The following is a 27444-nucleotide window of genomic DNA, read 5'->3' as shown; positions in this document are numbered from 1 at the left end:
GTCAGTCGAGTAATACCACTCAGTCTCAAAAAGTCAAAAATGCTAGCAAAGTGAAATTCGTTCGTTGCTTCCAAAAACGAACAGAATAACCTTTGTCAATTTTGCAAGTTAGCAGACCATTCGATTGGCATTTGCCAGGCGTATATTGCCTTGTCAGTGCAACAAAGGTTTGATTTCGCCAAAGGTGCGCCTTTGAGCATAAACTGCCTTCGATGAGGCCATACTGTAGCGAGGTGTAAGGCGAAGAAAAGTAGAATGTCTCAACGTTCTCATCACATACTGCTACATATTTATACTGCTAGCTCAAATGTTCCGTTACCACCACCCTCTCATTGTGCCAATAAAAGAATTCATATCGTGGTGTAGTCGTGTGTCAATTGTAGCGAGCTTTCCGCAGATCTTTGGATCTTGGGATCGATTTCATCCCAAAAATATTATTATCGATAGGCCAAATAAAGCAAGGCCCTGAGTCTCCCACATTACAAAAAACGCTTCTCGGCTGGTTAGTGTCAGGCAGATGCTTTACTCAACCAACGAGTACAGAAGAAGCAGTGAATTTAAGTTGTCAAGAAGTGCAATTACTTTCGATCGACTCAACATTACTGCAGTTTTGGTCCATTGAGGACTTGCCCAGTAGTTCGAAAGTTCTCTCACCTGAGCAACTTTGTCGAAAACACAAAAATCTTAACGCCTGGTCGATTTCAGGTACCTTTTACCTTTTAAATCTGACCCAAAATGTCTTGGTTTGTCGTACCAAATTACGAAACGTCGTTTTTCGTCGTTTGAAAGGAGGTTGTCGAAAGACCCTCAACTGATAACTGGTGCTGAAAGCGTTGAACAGTTACAGAAGCTCGAGCAGAATTGGCAAAGTGGTTTTCCAACTGTCCGCATGTGATAGCATAGTTATTCCATTAGCCACAATCGACTCACATCCAACCGAAACGCTCGGCGTTATCTGGTTTGCAAAGGCAGATAATTTTCAGTTTAATTTGGAAAATTCCTTCCTAGGTCTCCGCTCGACAAAACAAAACACATTTATGTTCGTGTTTCGACTGCGGATGGTTGGAAAGTGTCACTTTTGACCTCAAAATCCGAAGTAACTCGACTCAAGACAAAAACTTTGCCTCGTCTTGAGCAGTGTGCAGCTCAGCTTCTCGCAGATTTTGTTCGTCAAGTCCGCCCGTGTCTTAATTTTTCTATCGACAAGATAGTTTTGTGAACTGCCTCGGAAGTAACTCTCAACTGGATCAAGTCAATCCGGCGGCATGGTCAGTATTCGTTTCGAACAGGGTTTCTCAAATCCAAGAGTGGTTCGAGAATGCAACGAATTCTCTGCCCTAGAAGTTCTCAAGTCTCCTGTAGTTTTAATGCAGATCAGCAAGCTCGATACATTAAAAATTGCTTAGGGTTTTCGTTTGGGATTTTCGATTTATACAAACGTGCATAAAAGTCTCGAAGCCCTTTGACCCTATAGCCAAGCGAACTCAATTTTGTATTCAACAAAATTGTTCAAGTCATCCAGGACAATGAGTTCGGTGAGGAAATCGACAACGTTCGAAAAAAGAGAGTTAAGTGTTCTCTAATTTACAGCGTATGAGTCAATTGTTGCATGAATTTGAAGAAGACGGTTTCTTGTTTTCATTGCTGAGAGTGGGGGGAAGAATCTTAAATGCTCCTATCCCGTACGAAGCCAAGTTTTCGTTGTTGCTTTCAAAAAAGTCTAAATTTATAAGATACGTATCTATTTTGCATGTGTCAAATTGCCATGCTGGCCCTAGATCGCTGGTGAGCCTGCTTCGTGAGCCAGTTTGGCTGGTTAACCCTCAGGAAATGTGTCGCCGAACAGTACGTTCGTGGATCATCTGCTTCAAATGGAATCCTCAGTTGGCCTCCCAAGTAAGGGGAAATCTTCCGGCAGACATGCTCCACCCATTCGAAGTATGGTGTTGATTTTTGTGGCCCTATAAGCACAACGCTCTGCATCCGTGGCAAGACACCGTACAAGTCATACGTGGCTCCTTTTGTTTGATTTGTCTCAAAAGCGGATCACTTAGAATTTGTGCTAGATCTAACTGATGCGTTTCGTTTGGTTTAGGCTTAGTTTAGTATGTAAGCCGAAATTGAGAGTTTAGTTGTTATCCAGAGTTACGTACAAACACACTTGCCGCATATCGTTTTCATCTTCGCATTAAATTCATAAAAAGCATGCGTCCCGTCTTTTCTTTGTTTAATAGTTTATATAAAATAATATAAATTTTCAATATGCAAAACATTTTTGATGAGATTGTTCAGAAAAACTATAAGGTTTATATTCCAATGATTTTTTTTATGAGAACAAATGTCTTTTTTAGCGGGTTAAATCAAATCTCCTGGGATACCAAACAAGATTTGAAGCCCCCAGAAAGAGAATTGGTTTTGAGGCGAAACTTGGGCGGAAGAGTTTTCTGTGGTGCCTCTGTATAAGACCTAGAGACACAAAATTTTATACACAGATGCCTTATGTGTGTACGCAGAAAAAGTATTTCAGAATTATCCTTCTTCCTCCCACTCCCCCTCTATTAGTGATTTTCCATTACTCCCTTAGTTCTTGGAATTTTTAATGATATTTAGCAATATTATTGATTATGTGACCAATTCTAAATTATTTTGCAGCCATTTTTGCCCTAGCTCTACCCACAGCTGTGGCTGTTGCTGCTGTGTTGGGTCAACTCTGTACTCCACACATGCTCACACACAGACACGCTGTAACGACGACCTAGCGCCCTGTAACGACGCCTTAGAGGCGTACAGTAAGAGAAAAGAGATGGAGAGTTAGTTCTAGTTCTGCCTCGAAGGCACACAGTCATTAATGATTTAACCTGTTTTCTTTTGTTATTTTCCCAAACGCCACTGAAGGCGGACCATTTATCTTCCCGTGTCAATAAAAATTAAACATTAAAACATATCTTTATTTCATGTTGGGGCCCAAATATCAAGTTTTGCAGCGAATCTGGCCAGCAAGAATACCTGGGCTAGAGCAACGTTACAACGCATAAACTTACAATGTGCAGTTATACACCTTTTACTTCACGTAAAATAATAATATTGAATAATATTATTGTAATATTACAATTCTGATACTTTTTTTTTTAAGTTACTCATTATAACTATTGCACTATATGCCCTAGCTTTCGCTACGTAGAAAAATAATTTGCTTTTTGGCAGTTGTTTTAGAAACTTTTCTGTGCATATGAGAAACTTATTTCTATCCAGATTTTTATACCCTGTGCGAATGTATGTATGTAACACACAGAAGGAGGCGTGGTACAAAGTATATATATTATTGATCAGGGTTGCAAGCCGAGTCAATATAGCCATGTCCATCTGTCCGTCCGTTTGTATGAGCGCAAGGATAACAGAAGGTACACGAGCTAGAATTAAACTTGATATCCAGGTTCCCCAAAGCTCCAAGCAGGACAAGCTTGTTTTTTTTATGCTCTGTACATGACATGTACAAAGGTATATTAGGTTTGCGGGAGCTGAAAAATGTAACAGGCAGAAGGAGGCGTGGCAGACCCCAGAAAGTATATATATTCTTGGTCAGCGTGACAAGACGAGTCGATCTAGCCCTGTCTGTCCGTCCGTATGAACACCTGGATCTCAGGGACTATAAGAGATAGAGACACCAAATTTTGCACAAAGATGCCTTATGTGTGTATTCTATACGAGTTTGTTTTATTTTTTTGATTTTCCCCCCCACTTCCCCCTATGGGGGTTTTCCCGATTTTTCATTCGTATAATCGCCTTTATCTCGGAGACTATAAGACCTAGGAACACCAAATTTTAGTCCGAGATGCCTTATAAATGCCTTGTAAATGTGCAATTATACACTCTTTACGTAAGTTCGAATACCGAGAGAGGTAAAATCGATCAAAATTTTTATACTCTCTACATGAAATGTACAAGAGTATATTAGGTTTGCGGGAGGTGAAAAATGTAACAGGCAGAAGGAGGCGTGGCAGACCCCACCAAGTATATATATTCTTGATCAGCGTGACAAGACGAGTCGATCTAGCCCTGTCTGTCCGTCCGTATGAACACCTGGATCTCAGAGACCATAAGAGCTAGAGAGACCAAATTTTGCACAAAGATGCCTTATGTGTGTACGCTATACGAGTTTGTTTTTATTTTTTTTGATATTCCCACTCACTTCCCGCCTATGGAGGTTTTCCCGATTTTCCATTCCAATCGCCCATATCTCAGACACTATAGGAACTGAGGACACCAAATTTTAGTCCCAGATGCCTTATGGGAATACGCAGAAAATTTGTATTGTGGAATTTCCCTCCATCCCCCCTCTCCCCCGCAATCCATAACTCCCTTAATTCTAGGAATTTTTCAATGAAATTCGGAAAATACCTAACATTAGTGCTTATGAGTCCGTATGTCGAGTTTCATAATGATCGGTTTAACAGGAAGTTATAGCCATATATGTATATATGACCAAGCAGTGCCCGCAGCTGTTGTTGTTGTTGCTGCTTTGCACAGGCACACAGAAAAACACAAACACATACACGCATAATTATACTACACATATGTACAGAGTATTTCAAAGACGGGATATCCGACTTTAGCTTCTCTATTTGTTCTTATTTAATTTAATTATATATTTTAATTAATTAATTAATAATTTAACTCTTAAATGCCCTGTACCACCCCACAAAAAAAAAAAAACTAAACAAAAATGTATTTAAAAAATTAATTGACACTAAGACGTTAATTCGCCATACGCACGCAACTGCACACACTGACGCTAGACATGGACAAAGGTCGGCCTTTCTTGACCCGACAAAACAGGATAGCGACATTGATTTCAAAAACAAACTTGAGTCCAAATTTCAGCTTTCTAAGTCTTATCGTTTATGCTGTGCGTTGACTGCAAATATGTACTTTTTTTTGTCATACCTTTTAATTATCAAAAACTAGAACAACTTACTTGTATTGTTGCAAGGATTGGTATGGGGCCACTACTGGAATTGCAAACAGCAGTTCATCATCTTCGAGGGGTTGACCAGTAAGAGTATCGATCATTTCAACATCATAGCCAGCAGATATATCATAATTTTCGCCAAGTTCTACATTATTTTTACAGTTCGATGTAGTATTTGTAAGTTCAGCTTGATCTAGTTGCTTATTATTTTCAAGTTCTTTGTTGTCTTTGCTTTCATTCACTTGCGGTTGCGGTTTTTCCTTCCCAGAAGATTTAAGTATCATCATTCTTAGTTCACGCTCTTCATCATCCTGATCCCTGTATTTAGATTTTATTTTTTTCAATTTCCCTTTCTGACCACGTTTAATTTTGGAAGTACTTTTTAAATCGGTTTCGTTTAGGCTCGATAACGTTGTTTGAGTGTTAAGTGTACATTGCGGCTTCTTTTCTTCTTTACATTTTTTTGCGTTTGTCTGCTGTTTTTTTCGCGTTGTCCCAGCAGATATTAATGTTGATTCGTCTGTATTACAATTTTCAGTAATTTTTTCTAAATGTATGTTTTCTGCAAATGAAGATTCTTTGTTAACAAACAAGCGACCAGTATCGTGTTCAATTTTGATTTCAGTATTCGGATAAGCAAATATATTGCTTTCAAAAGTTTTGCCATTATTGTTTTGAATCTGTTTAGCTTCATTACGTAAATCCCTGGTTTTTATTTCTGGTATATTTAGTTCAAACTCATCTTCAACGCTACGTACTTTTCGCTCTCCAATATGGCGGTGTACAGAGCTATCTTCTAGCTTAAAAAGCAAGCTCAAGCCCATTACGAGATGACAGGGTGGCAAAAAATTCTTTTTCCCGCGGATCATAAAGCTTCCAGTTCCTAAGTACTCCCCAGTTGGAGCATTTTTACTGACTTGATTGCTTTGAACCCAATAAGCGTTTGTAACGACTTTTGCATCCCATCCCACGCTGTATGAAATTGCCATAGTTCCAGCTTCTAATAAAGTTTTCGGAGGAACTTTTTCTCCAGATGGATTTCGAATGATTATGCTAGAAGCTCCTTGAATTTCCGCGTGTACATAAATATCATTTGGGCGCATGTACCTAAAAATAACGAAATTAATAAAATTAATAATTCAAATTTCAATTGAGTTTATGTTTGCCACATATTTTATCTTGCAGTAAAAGGTATGAGCAGAAAAACAAAATGAAACAAGAGAGTATACTACAGTCAAGCAAGCCCGACAGTGATATACCCTTTACCCAAAGAAACCTCTGGAACTGAGTTATATGTGCCCATAGCAGAAGCAAATAAAATAAGTAAAAAATCTTAAGTCGGGTTTCCCGACTTTGAAATACTCTGTACATATGTTTAGAATAATTATAAAAATTAAAAAAGTAAGAGAATTAAAAAAAAAAATTTGATCGATTTTACCTTCCTCGGTATTCGAGCTCACATTTACAAAGCAATTGCGTCTAAGTGAGTGTTTGTATGCCTATGCGGGTCTATTCGTGCCTGTTTGACCATGTTCGCAGTCAACCAAAGCACCAATATCAACAACAGCTGCGGGCAGCCCTTGGACAGCAAATATATTTATGGCTTTAACTTCCTGCTAAACCGGTCTATCATAGTGAAACTTGGCATACGGACACATAATCACTAAATTTAGGTATTCGCGTTTGAGTTCGAAATTCGAAGAATTACAGAAGTTATGGATGATCACTAATTGCGGGAGAGGGGGGAGGGAGTGAAATTCCAAAATACACATTTTCTGCGTATTCACAAACGGCATATTGGAATAAAATTTGGTGCTCCTAGGTCTTATAGTCTCCGATATATAGGCGATTATACGAACGGCGTTACGCAAAAACCCCCATAGAGAGGAAGTGGGGGAAATAAAACAATAAAACAAACTTGTATAGTGTTAACACATAAGGCATCTTTGTGCTAAATTTGGTTTCTCTATCTCTTATAGTACCTGATATCCAGGTGTTCATACGGACGGACATACAGACATAGATCGACTCGTTGTTGGGGTCTGCCACGTCTCCTTCTTCCTGTTACATTTTTCACCTCCCGCAAACCTAATATACTCTTGTACATTTCATGTATGTTCATAACATGCATGAGTCATATTTATTTATTTTGTTTTTCACCATAACTAAATATGTATTTTATTATATATACTATATCTATATATATAAAACAGTTTGTCCTGACTGACTGATTGGTGATCAACGTACAGCCCAAACGGTAAAAGCTAGGAAGCTGAAATTTGGGCTCAAGGATCCTATCATAGTGAAGGTACCCACTAAGGGATTTTGGAAAATTCGAGCTCCAAAGGGGGGAAAACGAGCTCCAAAGTTTGTTTGAAAATTCTGCATTTCTGCACCGATGAACTTTAAATTTGATTTTGAATCTATAAAAGAATACAAACAAAACTGCATACTCGGATTTTCGAAATTCGTGGTGGAGTTTGAATTTTAATATTTATTCACCTTTTCAAATGAAAAGTTTGTGTTATAAATTTTTTCCCATCGATTTCAAATTTGGGGACTTTAATCTACGTATTTAAATCTACAACTTTGCGTTCAAGGATTTTCAAAATATGCATTTTACAAATGCAGGCAGAACAAACAATACAAAATATCAAACAGTTGGAGACAACTAGTATACATACACACACACACACACATACAAGCAGCTGTTCGTGTAGTTGCGTGCAAACGATTGAAATAGCCAACGCAAAATGTGAGACACTAATGTGTGAATGTACAGACATACATATGTACACATCTATGTATATGATTAGCACACTCTATGCTTCTTGTTTTTAAAGCTTAATATCAGCTTATCCTATAAAGTTTTTAAAATAAACTTTTTAGCAAATAAAAGTTTATTAAATTATACACTAGAAAATTTAATAGTTATTGTATTAGCTTTATAAATAATATTTTAATGGAATTTTTACAAATTTAATACAAAAAATTCACTTTTATTTTTGCGACATTTGATTAGCACACCTTCATGTAAATATCGAATAACATAAAAAGAGGGAGACTTTAGACCCCCAAATCAAATTTTAATGTGAAATTCTGCATTTTCTTAACATATTTAAGAAGGATTAATAATGGGTTGAGCAGCCACGGTTAACTATGACCTCATACATCCTGTTGGGTAAGGAGTCATATAACTTTTTTATATAATTTAGTGAAATGGTCTCCCACGCACTTTTTATTCCTTGAATTAGTTCCAACTCAGTTGAGTATTGCTTTCCAGACTCGTATACTTTGCGTGCTAACCATCCCCAAACATTTTCTATAATGTTCAGGTCGGGCGAGTATGGCGGCCAGGTCAGTAAAGGCACGTTTTAACGCTCAATCCAAGTCTTTACGACTCTTGCAGTGTGGATAGGTGCGTTATCCTGCTGGAACTTCCATTCCATGGACCCAAATATATCAGTTATTGCAGGAAAAGCGACATACGACTTGTAAGAAATTGCAGTTTTATGGTCCCATAGTACGTAACTGCTCCCCATACCATCACACCACCGGCACGGCTGTGCAGTCGATCTAAAGTATGCTCTTCCTTTCTTAGATCATGAAAGTAGTAAGCATAGCCATCTGGACCCTCCAAATTAATTTTTTTTTTCATCTGAAAAGACAACACGCTCCCATTCCTTGGTCCAGGTCATATTCGATCGGCAGAAATCGAGTCGTTGCGCCTTTCGGATCTGGTTTAGAGGGGGTTTTTTTTTATTTTCAGGAGCTTTAAGTGTTCTGCATTTGAAATAACTCTTTGTACAGTCCGAACACACGCCTTAACAGCTGTTTTTTCTTTAATTTTGGCGGCTGAGTCGTGTGAATTGGACGCGAGCCTCAATATAATTCGCTTGTCAGCTGCTGTTATCACAGAAGAAGGACGACCTTTCATATTTTTCCCATAGGCATACTCATTACTTAAAAATGAGGAAATAACTTTACGGCTGCTCTTCATTATTTTTGAAATTTTTAGAATCGAGTGGCCACACGCTTTATATGTCTTTATTTTTGCCTTTTCGGTATCATTCAACGCTTTAGCTTTCCCCATATTAACTCAATTTAATTGAAAATTGGTTAAATTTATAGAACAATAACTTTAATAAGCCAAATACGACAACGCACTCGCAAAAATTAACACTGAAGCATAAGTGTGCTAATCGGCTGTCGCAGAAAAAACCATGCAGCATAGCAAACTAACGGTACACTTCCAGAGCATAATAGTTCTTTTCCCAAGAGTGTAAATAATGAAGAATGAAAGAAAAAACTATTGAGCATGATACATATTCAGAGTACTGAGTTATTCGCATTTGCACTGAAAGGTTAGAGAGTGTGCTAATCGGTTGTCGCGCAGTGTATGTATGTATGTATGTTCATTCGTCTTGCACTGATAGAGCAAGAAATGTTAATTAATTAAAAATTATTTAACATTTTTAAAAGTATTTTGTTCTTTGTTTAGTACATTTTGCATTAGGGTTTTCATTAGTAACTTTATGCAGCAACAACAAATTACAAAGAACGCAAATATCAAATAGTTGGGGACATCATATACACACACTCACACACAGAACAAGCAACAGTTCGTGTCTATGTGTGCGGTTCTCTACGTACGGTTGAAAAAGTAAAGAGAAACATGCATGCATATGTACATACATATGTATGTTTGTATGCCTGTGTACGTACATATATAGCATGTATGTACATTCGTATGTATGTATGTATACATTGGACAATCGAGCACTGTTGTTTGATTGTAATAATGTTTTATGGTTTTAAATCAAATTTTTAAAACGAAAACAAGTAAAAAAGCTAAAGTCGGGTGTCCCGACTTTGAAATATTCTGTACATATGTTTACAATAATTATAGAAAATAAAAAAAATTAAGAAAATTTTACCTTTCTCGGTATTCGAACTCACGTAAAAGGTGTATAATTGCACATTTACATAGCAATTGCGTCTGTGTGAGTGTATGTATGCCTATGCGCATCTATTCGTGTCTGTGTAAACATGTTAGCAGTCAACCAAACTGCAGCAGCAAATATATTTATGGCTATAACTTCTTGTTAAATCGGTCTATCATAGTGAAACTTGGCATACGGACACATAATAACTAACTGGGGGTATTTTAGTTCGAAATTCCAAGAATTACGGGAGTTACGATTTGCGGGGGAGAGGGGGAGGGAGGGAAATTCCAAAATATACATTTTCTGCGTATTCACATAAGCCATCTTGGACTAAAATTTTGTGTTCCTAGGTCTTATAGTCTCCGAGATATAGGCGATTATATTTATTTATTTATATTTATATTTATTTATTTATTTATTAACCTTATCCTAGCGTTACAAGTATCGGTTACTTTTAAATTATTACGCTAGTCATTACAATTTAATCATAGTTTTAGTTTTCACATTAAATATTTTCATTATTCTTTATAATTATATATTTTTAATTGAATAGTTTAATAGTTTTATACTTAATCTAAATTGCCTACTGAACTAAGTGTGTCGTTAAAATTATAATTTTTGGTAACGTTAATTTAGTTAATGTTTTGTAAGTGTGCTAGAATCTTAACTCTAAAGTGCTTCTCGCTGCTAATTGTTTTTAGGTTATGTGGAAGATCATTCCACAGACGAACAGCAGAAATAAAGAAATGTTTTTCCGAGATTGCTAATTTAAATTTAGTGCAAACTATGTTGTTCGTTCTTCTTGATGTCGTGAAAGCAATTTTGTCGTGCAGATAATTTGGTTCCTTACGTGCAATAATTTTGTGCAAGAAGATTAGGGTTCTAAGCTTAATCCAGGAGTCAAAGGTCAGATTGAATATTTTATTGGTGTATGTCGTTATTGAATCTCTTCTTTGAATGTTGAAAATGTGCCGTGCTATGCTATTAAAGGCTACTTTTAATTTGTTTTGACTTACTGCATCGCAGTATCCAAAAAGTTCAATCCCATAAAATAGCAAGGGTGTCAGGCATGTTTTGGCAATAAGGAGCTTTAGTTTTACAGGAAGAAAATTCTGCGTCAAAGACAGACGCCTTAGTGCGCTATATAATCTACCTACTGCCTTATTGACATGGTCACACCAAGTTAATGTTTGGTTTATATTTATTCCCAGGTTTATTGCCTGCTCTACATACGCAATGGGCTCATTGTTGAGGCGTACTTGCTCAAGATTGAGTGTGTTGATTTTTTTTTTATATATTACTAAACATTTTGACTTTTTAGGGTTGACCTCCAATCCGTTAATATTTGCCCATTTGCTGATTTTGAAAAGATCATCATTGCAGACACGTATACATTCATCTATTCTACATAACGGACGACTAACAGACATCTGGACATCATCAGCATACATGTGTAACTCGGAATTAGACACACAACATGGAAGGTCATTGACATAAATTGAGAACAATAGTGGCCCTAAGACAGACCCCTGAGGGACTCCACGCTTTATGAATAAAAAAGACGAAAAATTATGCGAAGTAACTACTGCTTGGTGACGACAGGACAAATATGACTGGACAAGATTAGTAGCTGAGTCAGAGAAATTATAGTATTTTTAATTTCGTACACAGTATGTTATGATTAACAGAGTCAAAAGCTTTTGAGTAGTCTAGTAGGGTTAGGAAAGTTACCTTGCTGTCGTTCATTTCTTTCCTAATATCGTCGGTAATTTTAATTAATGATGTAATACAACTTCTATTACTTCTGAAGCCCTATTGTTTATCACTCAAGAGAGAGTTTTCTACCATGTAATTGCTAATTTGTTTGGTCATCAAGTGTTCAAGTGCTTTTGATAGAAATGGTAGAATTGTGATTGGCCTGAAGTCATTGCTTGCTTTCGGGATAGGAATAATTTTTCCTGATTTCCACTTGTACGGAAAGCACGATGTCGTAAGCACTGAGTTAAATATGTAAGTTATATAATTTAAGACTTTCGGAAGCAATAATTTTAAACATTTGGGGTGTAACTCATCAAGGCCAATGGCGTTGGACTTCACTTTGAGAACTGCATCTAAGACATCACATTGACGTACACACATAAAACTAAAAGAAGTATCACAGTTTAATAACGAGGTTGAATTCAGGTACGTATTTTCAAGGGCTTCAGGTACTGCTAGTTGTACAAATTTGTTGTTTAGTTCATTCACGTCTACATCAATACATAAAGAAGGTCTACTTTTTCCGATCCCTAACTTATTAACTTCGGCCCAAACTTGTCTGGACGAGGTGACCGATGAAAATTTCAAGGAGAAGTGAGCACGCTTCGCATTCATAATTTTCAGCCAACTCTACGTCTCAGTTTCTTATATTGCGATAAGTGAGCCGTTGTCTTGTACCTTTTCCACTTTTTATATGCGTCGTCCCTGCATTTTATTGCACATTCGATATCCCTATTAAACCATTCATGTTTTACAGGCCTGATTACTTTGTGCCGCAGCGGCACAAAGGTATTGAACAGTAGCTCAACATTGTCATTAAACAGTTGGAGCTGCTCGTCTACAGTGGGTTTTAGGTAAATATCATTAAAATTCAAGTTATCACAGAAGTCAACAGTAGTCTATGGTCAATGTTCCTAAAGTCCCTATAACTAAATGAGTGGTCAGTGTGGTCCAGGAATATATCGTAAGTTATAAAAATCAAGTCATGTTTGGAAAAAGCTGGTACGGACAGCTGGTCAAATAGGAGAATTTTTTCAGTGTCATTTACAAAATGAGAAATGTGTAGGTACTGTAGAGTTTACTAGCTTCATGCCAAGAGACACCATATCGTCCTTTAAATGTCGTTCAAGAAGCATATTGCTATTGAAATCTCCAGCCAGGACAATATTGTTATGCTTCAGGGACACAGAGGAGAGAATGCTCAAGGAATCAGTGTAGTCAGTGTTTCTGTTTGGTCTATACACACATCCGACTAATAAGCTTTCCATATTTCTACTGTTTGATAATTGCAAAAACAAGTACTCAATATTGCTGTCTACTGGCTGTTTGCAAATCACATTAACTTTGACATTATTTTTAACATATATAGCTACACCCCCCGCATGCCCCACACGGTCTGAACGGTAAACTCTAAGCCCATCACAACATATATTATTATCATTAAGACAAGGCACAAACCAAGTTTCAGATACACAAACTACATCTACATCAGAATTAACAAACAAATACCTAAACTCATCCATTTTTTTACTAAGCTCTGCGCGTTAAGGTGGCATATGTGTATACCATTCTTTTGTTTACATAGAACCCGAATAATAGAATTACTGTTCGCTGTGGAAGCACATCTTAAGTTATCTTGCATTGAGTCCATAAAACAATCATACGCTCACGCATTATACAGCGATCAAGAGCACTAACAGATGATCTGCACACTACTAATACATTAACATTTACAAGAAAACAAATATTACAAAAACAATTTATCCAAAAACTAAACCTAAAACTTATATTAATATTAAAAGCTAACATATGTTTAGACCACAGAGTTAAAGGCAGTGGGAGAGCGAAATCCACTCTCATTATGGTGAGAGAGCTGTAAAAGCTCGTCCCTGCTTTGTATGGGCTGCGCACTCTCGTTCTCCCTAAGCTTCACGTGCACTATGCCTCTTTTTCATTAAAATTTTCAAATTTTATAATATCGGGATCAACATTTGCTACCTGATTATTCCGAACACGAAAAATTTCCCGTATCCTAGGCGGTGGTGTAGTGTCGATGGCGAAGCAGAGCGTGTTGTACAAAGTACGCACATTTTCCCCCTCCATGTGAGGGACGCCGTGTATGCGCAAGTCGCAGGCAGCATTGGCGTTGAGCTGCGTAGCGAGCTTCGCCTCCAGCACTCCAATCCGCTCCCTCAGCGTGGACAACACTCCGACCTCGCGCTCCATATTATCCACCCGCTCATGAAGCTGATCCACCCTAACATTTAGCTGCTTCATCTCTTCTGCCATGCGGTCGAAACGCTCCAGCAGCACGTTTAGGATGCGCTGCTCAGCATCTCCCATATTGGCAGTGATGAGGCTGGCCTGCTCCTCAAAACGCAGGTTTATTGTAGCCATTATCTTTGCCGAGATTCCCCCTCTGACTGGCGGCCCTCCTTAAGGTCAGTGACGGTGTTTTCTCGTGCGCGTTTGTTGCGCTGAGGTGCCATGTTGTTCAGTGTAAGTTTTCGTTTGTGTTTTATTGAGTGGTTTGTTGAGCACAGATGAGAGATTTTTTTTAGTGATTATTGAGCGTTACTACAATTAAGGTTATAGCTCAGTGTCTCGGTGTTGGTGTTGATCTTTGTGTTTGTATAGATTGGTTTTTCGCGCTTGAATGTACTTTTATTTAATTTGTGATTTTATTAAAGATTCCTTTAATTTATTTGACACCAGAAGTTTCTATGAAGAACGTTATTGTACTTCTCGCAATTATTTGCACTGTGTACGTACACAACTTAACAAATTAAACAATTTTTGGCGCAGCGATAGAAAAACACGTCCGTATGCAAGCACAGCTGATACTTTTTGATACTTCTATACGAATGGAAAATCGGGAAAACCCCCATAGGGGGAAGTGGGGGGAAAATCAAAAAAATAAAACAAACTCGTATATGTGTGTCACATAAGGCATCTTTGTGCAAAAATTTGGTGTCTCTATCTCTTATAGTCCCTGAGATCCAGGTGTTCATACGGACGGACAGACGCACAGACAGACAGACAGGGCTAGATCGACTCGTCTCGTCATGCTGATCAAGAATATATATACTTTGTGGGGTCTGCCACGCCTCCTTCTGTCTGTTACATTTTTCAGCTTCTGCAAACCTAATATACTTCTGTACATTTCATGTTTAGAGTATAAACAACAACAACTGCAAGGTTTTGGCTCGCGCTTCTTCTTTCGTTTTGATCATTTACGCCTGTTAATTTCAAAGGCAAAACGCCAAAAGTTTATAGTTACCGTCGCTAGGCAACGACTGCGTAAGCGATAGTAAAGCAGAAACCGAAAGCGGACCTACGCATATTCTGCTTCGCGTTGCAGGCAGATATACATATGTATGTTTGTATATGATTTGTTCTAATTGATCTCAATAAATTATAAGATATTATTTAAATTTTCTGTTAATTACATTCAAACTTCGATGGAGTTATTGATTGTAACGACGGATTCAACTATTGATAGTTTTGATGCTCTAGCACATTGAGCATCCGACACATGCCCATCTCTAGCATCTCAACTGATCGCATATTTACAGCGGCTTACCGTTTTAGTGTTAGCTAACAATGCTACAAATGTATTCTGGACAAATCTAAGAGTCATTTACCGTTAAGCTTATACGGGAGCGTATTGTATTCATACGATTTACAAAAGCAGAAGACACACATTTTACATTCACAACAATCATATTTGTAATTGAAGACACAAATTAGTATTGAATTAAAAAATTTAATACACTCTTATATATGTATGTATGTATGTACATATATAGGCGGATAACGCCTGCATGAAAAATTTAAATGTATGTACATATCAGCGTTGCCGAACGCTCCAAATTTGGCAGGACGTCCCGATTTATAAATCAAAATTAAATGTCCCGCGTCGGACTTTTCGGGGATAACTCGACCGTGCGTACAACGTGCTGAGGAAGCACACCGCCCGGTGCGTAACGAAGATATGTATTTACATATGTATGTATGTACGTATAACCATACATAGTACTTATTGTACTATATTGGCTATTTGGAAAATGAACTCTTTAAAAAACTTTAGAGGGCGTCGAAAGAAGAATATCATGTAGTAAATAAACTTATAATTATAAGCACATTTTACTTAGCCCAGCAAAGACGGGCAAGACCTGCTAGTATATACATATATATATTAAGTACTCCTACCTTTTAACAATAAGTTCGTTTTGCTGCGCATCTCTTCCTCCAATGATAAGATAGTTTTCGGAACTAATAAACCAATAAAACTTTTCAAACCAAAAGACCTTCCTTGCTTTGGTAATTGTAGATATGATGCGAACTTCTTTAAGTGTTTGTTGGGTCTTGCGCTCAGCTGATTTAAGAGCCTTTTGTGACGCATCAACAGTTTTTTGTTCTTTTTTGGCTGCAAAGCGCTTTTGATCATAATATTGGCGGGCATTTGCCCAAGCTGATAAAGCCAAATCAACATCTACAATGACTGAATTTTCTGAATTACCATTGTCGTTATCGTTTTTGTATGGATCGCAGAGACTTAAGGATATGTGGTTTTTTTTCAGGTCTAACTGTTTTATGCATTTGGCAACTTCATCACCATTAACTTGGGCCTCCTTAACAAGTTCATGTATATCTGTCCAAGAAATTTGATTAGCTATTGCCGACTGAACGGCTAAAATAGCTTTATCCACCAAAATCTGGTTGCATTGTATTAGCTCAGCCTTTTTTGTGTCCATATCTTGAATCTTGTTGAGTAACTCTAGGCGCTTGGCGTGATCTTTTTTAACATTGGACAGTTTTTTTAGTGCATCCCTTTCTTGTTGTAACGTTTTTAAGTCAATTTTTTGGAATTCTTGTGCTGAAAAGAACTCATCAACAGCTGCCATAAACGAATTGAACACTGCATGAGGCTGTGTCTGATGCTGTGCAAAAAGGTATGGATGAAACTCAATGTTTCTATAAAAATATTCCGCGTCTTTTGTTTCAGTATTCATAGGTTTTTCTTCACGAACTTGAATAATATACCCTTTGGTTTTTCCTTCATGCCCCATTTTTATAATATCACGTGATTCCTGTAAAGCATTTAGATGTGAACTTTATGTATAAATATATATGGATACAAATTTATTACTAACCTTAATTGCCTGCAACAGGTTTGTCAGATCAGTTTTTGCGTCAAAAGGTTTTGCTTCTACCGCAGTTCCAGAATTAATCCGCAGTTTGGGTTGTTTCGTTTTAGTATGTTCTAGCATCTGCGCTGTTTTCGCTGGTTTTGCTGTATAGCTTACAACATGATGGTTCAGCTCATGCGTTAAAAGAACGTGATCTATTACTGCCGGACCACAATCTAGGAGTGACATTAAGACTCTCTTTAAACTTTCCCCGGGTGCTGCATTATCAATAAGCTTTTGTACTGTATCCAAAGAGATATCGTCGATATCCTTCTTAGCACGATCGATTGGATATTTTTCATGTACGGCGAATCGATCACCTTCCGTGTGTGGCCTTAGAATGTACATAGTTTTCAAGTCTACGTCTGTTAATACAATGTTGCCACGGTCATACAGCTCTAGGAAAAGGTGATTGGCAACGTCGCCCCTCCCGAATTGAAAATCAACAATACGGTCATTTCCTAATTGTCGTATATATTCAATACGCTTATTCTTTAAATGCTTTCGCATTTTCATGCTAAATCCTCCAGGGGCTGCGTTTTTAGGCCATTCAAAATCGGTGGTATGAAACCTTACACCAGATTCAATTAAAAGCGTGGCTTTTTCGTTTTCTTTGCCGCCATGTAACCGTAATAGATAGGTTTTGTTGTCTATGTCATAAATTTGGTTTACGCGAAATCCAACTAACCTAGCAAGTTATATAAACAAAGAGAATTTTAGTACGTACATACACTTGCAGAAAATTTAATATATAATTATTTTTTTGTGAGAGTGGGTACGGTTATTAAACCCACTCGACTCTAGCATTCTATTTTTGTTTGCTTACAATCATATATTTATTTACTATACAAGTATGCTTTTTGTCTTTCGACATTCTGCCCAACTTCTGAACTGCAACTGACTCCTTTCTTCTGCTGACATCTATTTATACGGCTAACTACTGAGTGGTAGGGGATTCCAATACATCCCATCAGGACCACAACATTCTTACATTCGACCATTCTGATTTAATCAGCAGCCTCCGATGACCAAGGCTGCTGCTCGTTCTCAACGAACTTCCAAAGTTTAATGTTGTCTTCAATTGTGGCTGTATTTCTCGATCCCTCGATGTTTGCAATTTTGCGAACATCATATCGACCACTACCTTTGATCTTAGTTATTTCATATGGCCCAAGATATTGACTTGCCAGCTTCTTACCTGTTATGAATTGTGTGTTATCGCTATAAAGTTGGTGATTTGGTTTCCGAAATCACCAACTTTATAGCCATATTTTTCTTTGACCTTTGTCAAACTGCTTTTTGTAAGAAGCTTGAGCTCGACGTATATCTTCATTGGATTTTCCCGAATCTGCTGCCTTTCATCGTCAAACTTCTCATACATCCTCCCTTTCGAGTAACTCTTTGATACGGGCCTCAACTCCATAGTTCATGTTGACACCAAACAACAACTCGAACGGCAACCTCTTTAAGGAAATGTTTATTGCCTTCTGCACCACTGGCACGTATTTGTACCATTAAGTCGGCTCATCTGAGTTTCGAAATGATAGATAAAACCGAACGGTTGACGCGTTCTATCTGGCCATTGCCTCTTGGTACACCAGTAGTACTCCAAATGTACTCTGTGCCGTTCTCCTATCGTAGTCTATTGCCCATTCTGTAAGCTTTTTGACAACTTCATCGCAGCTTGTTATTTTGGTTGAATAAAGCTAGACAATTTTGGAAAATTCATCCACCAACGCACAAATGTATTTGTTGAACTTCACGGTGGCGTCATAGGCCCAAGATGATCGATGTGAAGTGTATACAACGGTACAACTCCTTTATCAATATGGTATAAGAAACCTTCCTTCTTTACGGTTTTCTTATTGTGTACTATACATTTTACGCAGTTGGCATTTACATTTGAAATCTTGCTTTCCAAATACGGGACCCAAAAATTTTGCTGAATGGCGTGCATCGTCTTCTGAACGCATTGACACGATGATGTAAATGTGTGCTGTTTAAACTGTACATGTACCGTCCGTCCGTCTGTCTGTATGAGCGAAACGATCTCAGCAAATACAATAGCTAGGATAACCAAACTTGGCATTCAGCCCTAAGCCCTAAGCAGAACGAGTTTGTGTTATTTTCTGATACACCCCCCACTCCCCCGCAATTCGTGTTTTTCCTAACTCCGGTAATTCTTGGAATTTTGAACTCAAATTTGGCTTATACATCCAGTTCGTAGTTATTTGTCCGTATGCCAAGTGCCATCATGATAGGTCAATTATGAAGAAAGTTATAGCCACACATAAATTGCTCCTCATGCACTGCCTGCAGCTCTGCCGGCACGTCTTCTAATTTAATTAATTCAATTTTTTTAAATAATATAATTTTTAAAAAAAATTGTTCTTTTTAAATTTTGTGTTTTTGTTTTTTGTGGAGAGTACAGGCTATTTTACTGTCGGGCTTGCTCGACTGTAGCGTTCTCTCATGTTTTTTTTGTGGAGAGTACAGGCTATTTGACTTTTGAGAATTTTACAAACGGCTTTAATCATTGTGTCATCCTGCTGTGTTTTTTCATGTGCGCTGAGAGCTCCGATGACACCAACATAACATGTTCTGGATATCGGCCTAACAAATCCACATGCTTCATTTGTTCGCCTGGGCAGTGCTCTACTTCAAAATCTTAGTCCTGTAAGTATACGACCCATTGTCCTACCTCTCGAGGCACATCCTTTGCAGTCAGCGTACTCTTAAAAGCCGAACAGTCGGTAATTATCTTAAATGGGATGCCCAGTATGTAGTATCGAAATTTTTTGCAAGAAAGACGCGCTTATGCTTCTGGCCTTCTTGCTCCGATAGAACATTGGGTGCAGTTGCCCTTCAAACCATTGTAAGAGTGCAGCCGCAAAGCCATCTTTGGAAGCATCCGTGTGTACCTCCGTTTTGGCTTCTCTGCTATAAATTGCTCTGCTATAAATTGCATAAATTGCATATAAATGGCATTTCTTCCATTTCAGTTAAAGGCCGAAGGATGCTGCTCTTTCAAAAAGTGTTTTCATCTTGGCCAAGCACTCATCTGCCTTTCCTCCAAGCATAATAATTTCGTCCATGTACAAATCAGGAACGTTTTTGCTCATTAGAGCTTGAAAAATTCTCCAAGTCCATGACTGTGTAGAACTTTGCCTTTTCCAATTTTTACAGAACATAGTCAATAACAGGGAAGCAATCTTTAAGCACCATTTTATTGACTGTGCGAAAATCCACACAAACACGATTCGTGCCATTCTTTTTTTTGACCACGATTATCCGACTTGCTAAATTCGACGTAGAGTGCCTTATAATTCCTGCATCCAACCACTTGTTGATCTGCTTGCTCACTGCTTCGCTTACAGCAACTCTGCTTGGTGCATGGTGAAAAGGTGCGATATCCTCATTGGGTATAATTGTGAGTGTTACGGGACACTCAGCAGCAGTTTCAGCCGGTTTATGGATCATATGTTGTACTACATTCTTGAACTGTGGGAGTACATCGGCATCAGTATTTGTTTCAATAATGTTATAAATACTTATTTGAATTCTGTTACAAGTTTTCTCCCCAGGGGGGTGATCCAGAGCTATAACCCGGCTGAAACTGCTGCTGAGTGTCCCGTAACACTCACAGTTTCCTCCCCCTGGGGAGAAAACTTGTAGCCGGCCGCCGTCGATGTAAAGTTGAACTTGCTGATGAAGTTATAGCCCAACAAAGCTTCACACTCCATCGCCTTGTCAGCTAACATTAGGAACTTCTGAGACACCTGCATAGCGTCCACCAAAACGTCTGCCATGAAGTATCCCATTCTACGAGTTACTTTGCTGCCCAAGCCTTGCAAAGTAGACATGCATTTCTGCAGCTCAGCGCCTTTTATTTTGTTAAAGGTCGACGTTTTCAGCAGTGTGACGTCAGCGCCCGTGTGAACCAGCCCGTTGAGTTTAACATTTACAATTTGCAGCGGCTTTAATCGATTAGCGTTGTACACCACTTTAATTTTTTTTTGATTTGGACATTCCTTCGACATGTTCCCATTTTGATTGCAGCGAAAACATTTTAAATCTGCTGTACAGTATTTGCGCAAGTGTTCTGTTGAGCCGCAAAAACAGTGATGCTTCTTTTTAATTTTCATTTCTGTTTGGTTTAAACACTTTTTTTTAAATATATCTTCTGTTTCTATTACACTTTCGTACATGACATACTTTTCTTTTAGCTCTTTATGCGATATTGATATTGGTACAAGTTGTATTTAAAATCCGCCTGCAAATTTAAGCTTCGCACTTCGTAGTTGATTACAGATTCGGTGTTGATCTCGCCCCGTGCAGCTCTACGTTTCATTTGAAGCATATACTCATGGAAACTCTCTTATTTTTGCTTTGATCGACCTGCCAATTGTTTGTGCATGTCTGCACTACAAACATATTTACAGTTGAACTCTTCAAAAAGTATCCGGCGTAGCTCTGCATACTCATAGACCGTAGTAGGGTCCAAAAACAACTAGGCTGTACATGCCATTTTGCCACGCATCTGAACATATTTCTGCTTGTTGCTTAGGCCGTAGGCATCTGCGATAAGCTCAAAGTTTTCGAGAGTCATCAACTCGATTAACTGATGCAAAACTTGCGTATTTTCGGATTTGTGATTTGCGCCCTCTATTACGGCGCTTAAGGTCGGAAAATCCTCTAGCTGAACCCTTCAAGACGGTGCCGACTTGTAATGGTACTACAATGGTCCCATACGTTGTCAACCTAACTCCTTAATAGTTAAGTTGGTGAGTAATGATCATGGCTACGAGGTGGGGGCCGGAAGATCAGCCTGGTTGGGGAACTCCGGGGAACATCCGGGCGACACCCCCGGTGGTGGTGCAGAGGACCAGCTACTCCAGACTCGATCCTTCAAAAGCCGGATACAGTAAAAGACGCTCTGCGGCCAGTATCCTTCGTCGACATGCCGCTGAACCGAGTACGGCAGAGCAGACATCAGCGGTGGATTTAAATAGAATCAAAGAGGACATTAAGTAGGCCAAGCCAGTGCTGCCCAATTTCACTTTGGAGTACGATGCTAGCGCCGGCAAGCGGCAGAGCTCCATGGAGGAGGTACAACAAACCGCCCCAAAAAGGCCCAAGGCTCAAGGAAAGTCTTGGCCCAGCTCGTTTGCGGAGGTAGCCAAGGATCGTAATATCCCCGGGGTCATCGGCCGAAATCCCGAAGAAGGCAGGATCCCTAGGAACCAATGGAGGTGGATCAGGGCCGAAATTGCAACAGTGCTTGAGGTTGAGGTGCTTAAGCAAAACCCAGGTACTTCACATCCACTTTTCTCATGAGCGCCAATTCATCCCATCAGGACCAGATACATTATTACATAAATATATATATTCTTAATCAGCATGATACGAGTCGATCTGTCTGGATGAACGCAAGGATCTAAAAAACTATAAAAGCTGGAATAACAAAAATTGGTTTCCAGATTCTCATAGGTTTGAGAAAGGACGAGTTTATTGGTTTTTTTTGTAAATTTTCCCCCCTTCCTACAGAATTTTGTCAATACTGTTCACATTTCCAAAGAGACATAAACAATAAACCAAACTTGCCAACGCAATCTATTTATAAATATATTATATAATTTTCTACTTTTGTTTTAAATTGATTTTAAGAATTTTAAAAAAAGTTATAAGCCAAACAATTTCACTCAAGTAGTACGCCGAGAAACTGCAGAATCAAGTTCGCTATAACTCGAAGTGTGACCGAAGTGTGCCTGGGTACAGAGTATTTAACTCTCGGGCTTGCTCGTCTGTAGCGTTCTCTCTTGTTTAATTTTCTTAATTTCTATAATTATTCTACACATATGTACAGAGTATTTCAAATTCGGGAAACCCGACATAAACCAAACTTTGCCCACGTAATCTACATACATACATACAAGGTGCGTTCCAAATGACTTTTTGAATCTAGCGCCCCCTGGTGGCGCTATCTATATGTCGACTGGTGCGTTAGAATCTGTTTTAAAAATTAAATCAAATTAAATTTTGTTTTAAAATTGGTAAAACTTTTACCGAAACGTTTCAACTGATGGAACAAGCTTATGGCGATGATTGCCTATTCCGTAGCAGAGTGCACGAGTGGTTTCAACGTTTTCAAAGTGGTCGTGAGGACATAAATTACGATGAACATGTGGGCCAATCAAAATTCGTGATCACCGAAAATTCCATCGAAACTGTGCGTGAATTCATCAAAAATCAGCCGAAATCATCATTGAAATTGATGGAAATGGAATTGAACATCTCCAAAACATCGATTTATCGCATTTTGACCGAACATTTGGGCTAACGAAAGGTGTGTGCACAGTTTATTCCGCAAAAATTGACTGACGACCAAAAATTGCTCAGAATCCAACATTCGAAGGACATCATTAAAGAGGTCAAAAAGGACAACAAATTCCTTTACAATATTGTGACTGGTGACGAAACGTGGTGTTTCCAATATGATCCCGAAACGAAACGCCAGAATGCTGAATGGAAGGCACCGGCCGAGCCGAAACCTAAAATCATGCATGGAGAAGTCTACAGTGAAGACAATGCTGATTTGTTTTTATGATTCCAAGGGTATTGTCCACAAAGAATTTGTTCCACCCGTCCAAAACGTTAGTGCGGTATTCTACTTTGGAGTTTTGAAGCGTTTGGTGCGCCGTATTCGACGTGTTCGGCCCGAATATCGCGAAGATGAAAGTTGGCGTTTGTTGCACGATAATGCGCCGTCTCATCGATCGACGCTTGTGACCGATTATTTGACCAAAAATCACATTTTAACCATTATCCACTCGCCGTATTCACCTGATATGGCACCGTGCGACTTCTACCTTTTCGGTTCTTATTAGAGTCTAACATAGACAATTCTCACGTCATCACAGACTGCCGGAGATCTCTTAACGAAATGGCCCAGCACGTCTGTACAAACCTCGTATGGGTACCGGGGCACCGGAATATAGAGGGGAACTGCATTGCAGACGAACTGCACCAAAGCAAAGTTGACATGGCCAGCCCTGGACGCAAAAAGAACTGCTTAACTCCTAAAATATAGAAGAACGGAAGGCTCAGTGATACTGGGGGCACTTACTTGACACTGTCCGATTGGTCGTCATGCCGCCAAGCTTGACAACCCACATAATATAATATAACATATAATAACTTCTGCAGAAGCTGCAGAGACGTAGAAGAGGAGTAAAGCACAGAACACCTTCTGTGCCACTGCTCCGCCTTAACCAGACGAAGATTAGCTACACTAGGGCTTCCATTTCTTAGCAATCTTGCAGAATGTGGGCGGGTGTGTACGTTAAATTTTTTTTTTTTTTTGCTTTCTTTGCATACACGATGATTATAAATGCTGTACAATATACATATGTATGCCATCGCAACAAAACAAATGAAACTGGGATAAACCTGAAATGCTTTTTTTGGTTTTATTATTGAGGGCTGCCTTTACGAGAGAACTAGTCAAATTTTTTTTTTTTTTATACAACTTACACTAACGATGTCGCACACGACAAAATGTACCAATAGCGATTATTTTCCGGCAACTTTTTTAAAATATTATTTGCAATAAAAAACTGTGTGTGTAGTAGAGATGGGCACGGGCCGGCTATTTTCGGCCCGACACGACACGGCCACGAAATTAACTTTTAGAAACACGCACGCGCACGCACGACGAAAATTTTTCTTAACACGGCCCAACACGAACTTTTTATATATTAAATATAAAAATTAAAAAAAAAAAAATATATATATATATATATACATATGTATATAAACATTACAAATTTTTATTCAGAAAGATTATCTTATCAATATTTGAGCTAAGAAGCCGAGTACGTCGCTCATTTAAAATATGTCCAGAAGTGGAAAAAACTCGTTCGCTTGTTGCAGAGCTGACAGGGATATTGAGTATATGCCTTGATAATTGCCTTAGCATTTTAAATTTTGTTGCTTTTTTCCAGAATGTTAGCACACAAATTCCTGGATCAACAACACTACTTATATAGTCATCTATTTTAATATCCATTCTTGACCTGTCCAATTTAATTTTATTTTTTGAATTATTAGTGTCCAAAAATTCAGAAAAGTCGTGTTGACTATTGGGTGCTTCGTTTTCTGATTCAAGTGTTAAATCGTTATTTAAGCTATCATTTATTTCAGCTAGCATCGATTTTAGTGTTATTTCGTGTTTCCTCGTGCGTGTTTTGTCGTGCCTTTTTGGCTCAACACGAACACGCACGGCCACGCACGAAATCGGAATTTACAACACGAACACGCGGGCCCACGCGTTGCACGAAGTGCCACGACAAAAAACACGGTCCGTGCCCAACTCTAGTGTGTAGCTAATATTTGATGCTCCTTGTGCAAATACCTTCTACGCCCTGATAACAAATGTACAATTTGTTGGCTTCGGGTGAAATTTATGTGAAAATGCCCATATCTCCCACATCTCTTTTCGTTTAAAAGTTACACTCATTTAACAAGCAAGGAATGCTAAAGTCGAGCGAGAATCAGAGATCAGAACAAAAACAAACTCGATCTGCCTAGGGCTTAGGGGAACCTGAATGCCAAGTTTGGTTATCCTAGCTATTGTACTTGCTGAGATCATTGCGCTCATACAGACAGACAGACGGACGAACGGATATGGCTATATCGACTCGACTTGTCATCCTGATCAATAATATATTTATGGAGTGTGCTCTAATCAATTCAGTGCAATGTGGGACCATAAATAACAAAATTTCAATATTATTTACAAATTTTGTTGATTTAACTAAACGATAAGTTATTTTTAATGGTTGGTAAAGCCGTTTATTACTTGTTTTGTCGCTGAAGTGTTTTAAAAACAAATTAATTTATAGAAAGGCAAGCTTTTTTAAACAAAACAAGATAGAACGCTACAGTCGAGCAAGCCCGACAGTAAAATAGCCTGTACTCTCCACAAAAAGGAAAAATTCCGAGAATTACGGAAGTTATAAGAAAAAACACGAATTGCGGGGGAGTGGAGGGGTGTATCAGAAAAATAAACAAACTCGATCTGCCTAGGGCTTATAGGAACCTTGATACCAATTTTGGTTATCCTAGCTCTTGTACTTACTGAGATCCTTGCGCTCATACAGACAGACAGACAGACGGGCATGGCTATATCGACTCGTCTTCTCATCCTGATCAAGAATATATATACTTTGTGGGGTCTGCCACGCCTCCTTCTGTGTGTTACATACATGCGCACAAAACTAGTATAGCCTTTCATCCTTTGAGTACAGGCTATAAAAAATGTTCTCACACCTCCAGCTGTGTATGTAAAACTTGAATTTATTACACTCGTTTGCACATAGTGATGATGTATGTATGTATATTGTATGTATGCATGTACATATGTACATATATTATCGAACTACCATAATTGTACACATTTGTGCACGTATACAAATATAAATAACAGCTTCACTTTTTGGTAATGATGCTATTTAAAACCGCAAATGCATTTACCTACTAACTACGCGAACATTGTTCGGGAACATTAAAAATTGATATGGACGAAAATACGGTTTACCAACATATGCTTTATTGCGCAATATTTTGTTCCGTAAGCTTCAGTCTCATTTTTCCCCATTATTATTATTGGAGCATAAATTATTTGCTCATTAGCACGTGTTTACTTCACAAATGATGTTTGTGCCAACAATGCCATCCATCCGAACACTCACATTTAACCCGAACACCGGGAAACAAATTCGAATTGAATGGGCTGCTTAAAACCAAAATTTTATGATTGTGTTGTGTGAATCTCAGCGTTGGTCTTAGTCCATTGCTCGATACAATATTACTATACATACGTGTACCCTATACGTTTACGTATACCCTTTTTACCCTCCGGGAAAAAATTTACCATACCATTTATTGCACTCTTTGGCATAGCTTTCTGCAAATGAGCACAATCTCGGAAGAGAAATCTCATATAGTAAATAAATATTATTTTAAGAACACATACATACTTAGCCCAGTAAGGACGGGCAAAACCTGTTAGCCAGTTATAATAAAATTCCATTAGCAAATATTACCGTTGTAATTCTGCCACCCCACAAACGATATCATATGTGTTGAACCGAGTTTTCATGATAGCTACACTTTCGCGAATCTTATTTATAGAATATTGAGTGTGGAACTGAAATTTTTAATCTAGAGCTAGGGATGCGTATTGATATGGCGATGTCGATATAATATCGCTATTAAGAAAAAAAACTTCAGTAAAACGGATATGATATTCAAAGCCAAATACATGTAATGTATCGATATGTAATACGATATATCGGAAAATATATATTTCCTGTGTGAAATGCAAAATTTATTAATTATACCAAATATGACTGAATGACCTTATAAGTGTGTCGGATCAAGCTTTTTTTCTTTGGTCAACACGAACTAGCTCATCGTATCCTCTTTGGGTGTGGTCCTATCCCTATGCCAGTGTAAGCCGCATAATAACCGATAGCTCGGTTTCCTCCATAAATTATGTCCATCACTAAAATAAATT

At 38.3% G+C, this 27444-nt stretch overlaps 1 protein-coding gene across 2 annotated transcripts in view; it reads right to left on the bottom strand.

The window, feature by feature from the left end:
* The window catches only part of LOC115628785 (nuclear export mediator factor NEMF homolog), a 38141-nt gene extending 11041 nt beyond the window's left edge, over positions 1-27100 (bottom strand). The window contains exons 1-5 of one of the 2 annotated variants that reach the window (XM_030525000.1): positions 26972-27100; positions 16830-17553; positions 15886-16766; positions 5728-6076; positions 5377-5531 (exon numbers count right to left, since the gene is read on the bottom strand). In XM_030525000.1, coding sequence (XP_030380860.1) covers positions 5517-5531; positions 5728-6076; positions 15886-16766; positions 16830-17553; positions 26972-27027 — 2025 coding nt within the window. In that variant the 5' untranslated portion in view covers positions 27028-27100 and the 3' untranslated portion in view covers positions 5377-5516. Of the gene's footprint in view, positions 1-4975; positions 6077-15885; positions 16767-16829; positions 17554-26971 lie in introns of those variants that run through there. The other variant, XM_030524999.1, reaches the window with a different exon arrangement.
* Positions 27101-27444: the final 344 nt, after the last annotated feature.

Source organism: Scaptodrosophila lebanonensis, unplaced genomic scaffold (genome assembly GCF_003285725.1).
Source record: "Scaptodrosophila lebanonensis strain 11010-0011.00,11010-0021.00 unplaced genomic scaffold, SlebRS2 tig00000126-arrow-arrow-pilon, whole genome shotgun sequence".
NCBI classification, from domain to species: domain Eukaryota; kingdom Metazoa; phylum Arthropoda; class Insecta; order Diptera; family Drosophilidae; genus Scaptodrosophila; species Scaptodrosophila lebanonensis.
Note: the sequence above shows the minus strand (reverse complement) of the source record. Positions and strands in the feature narration are given on the sequence as shown.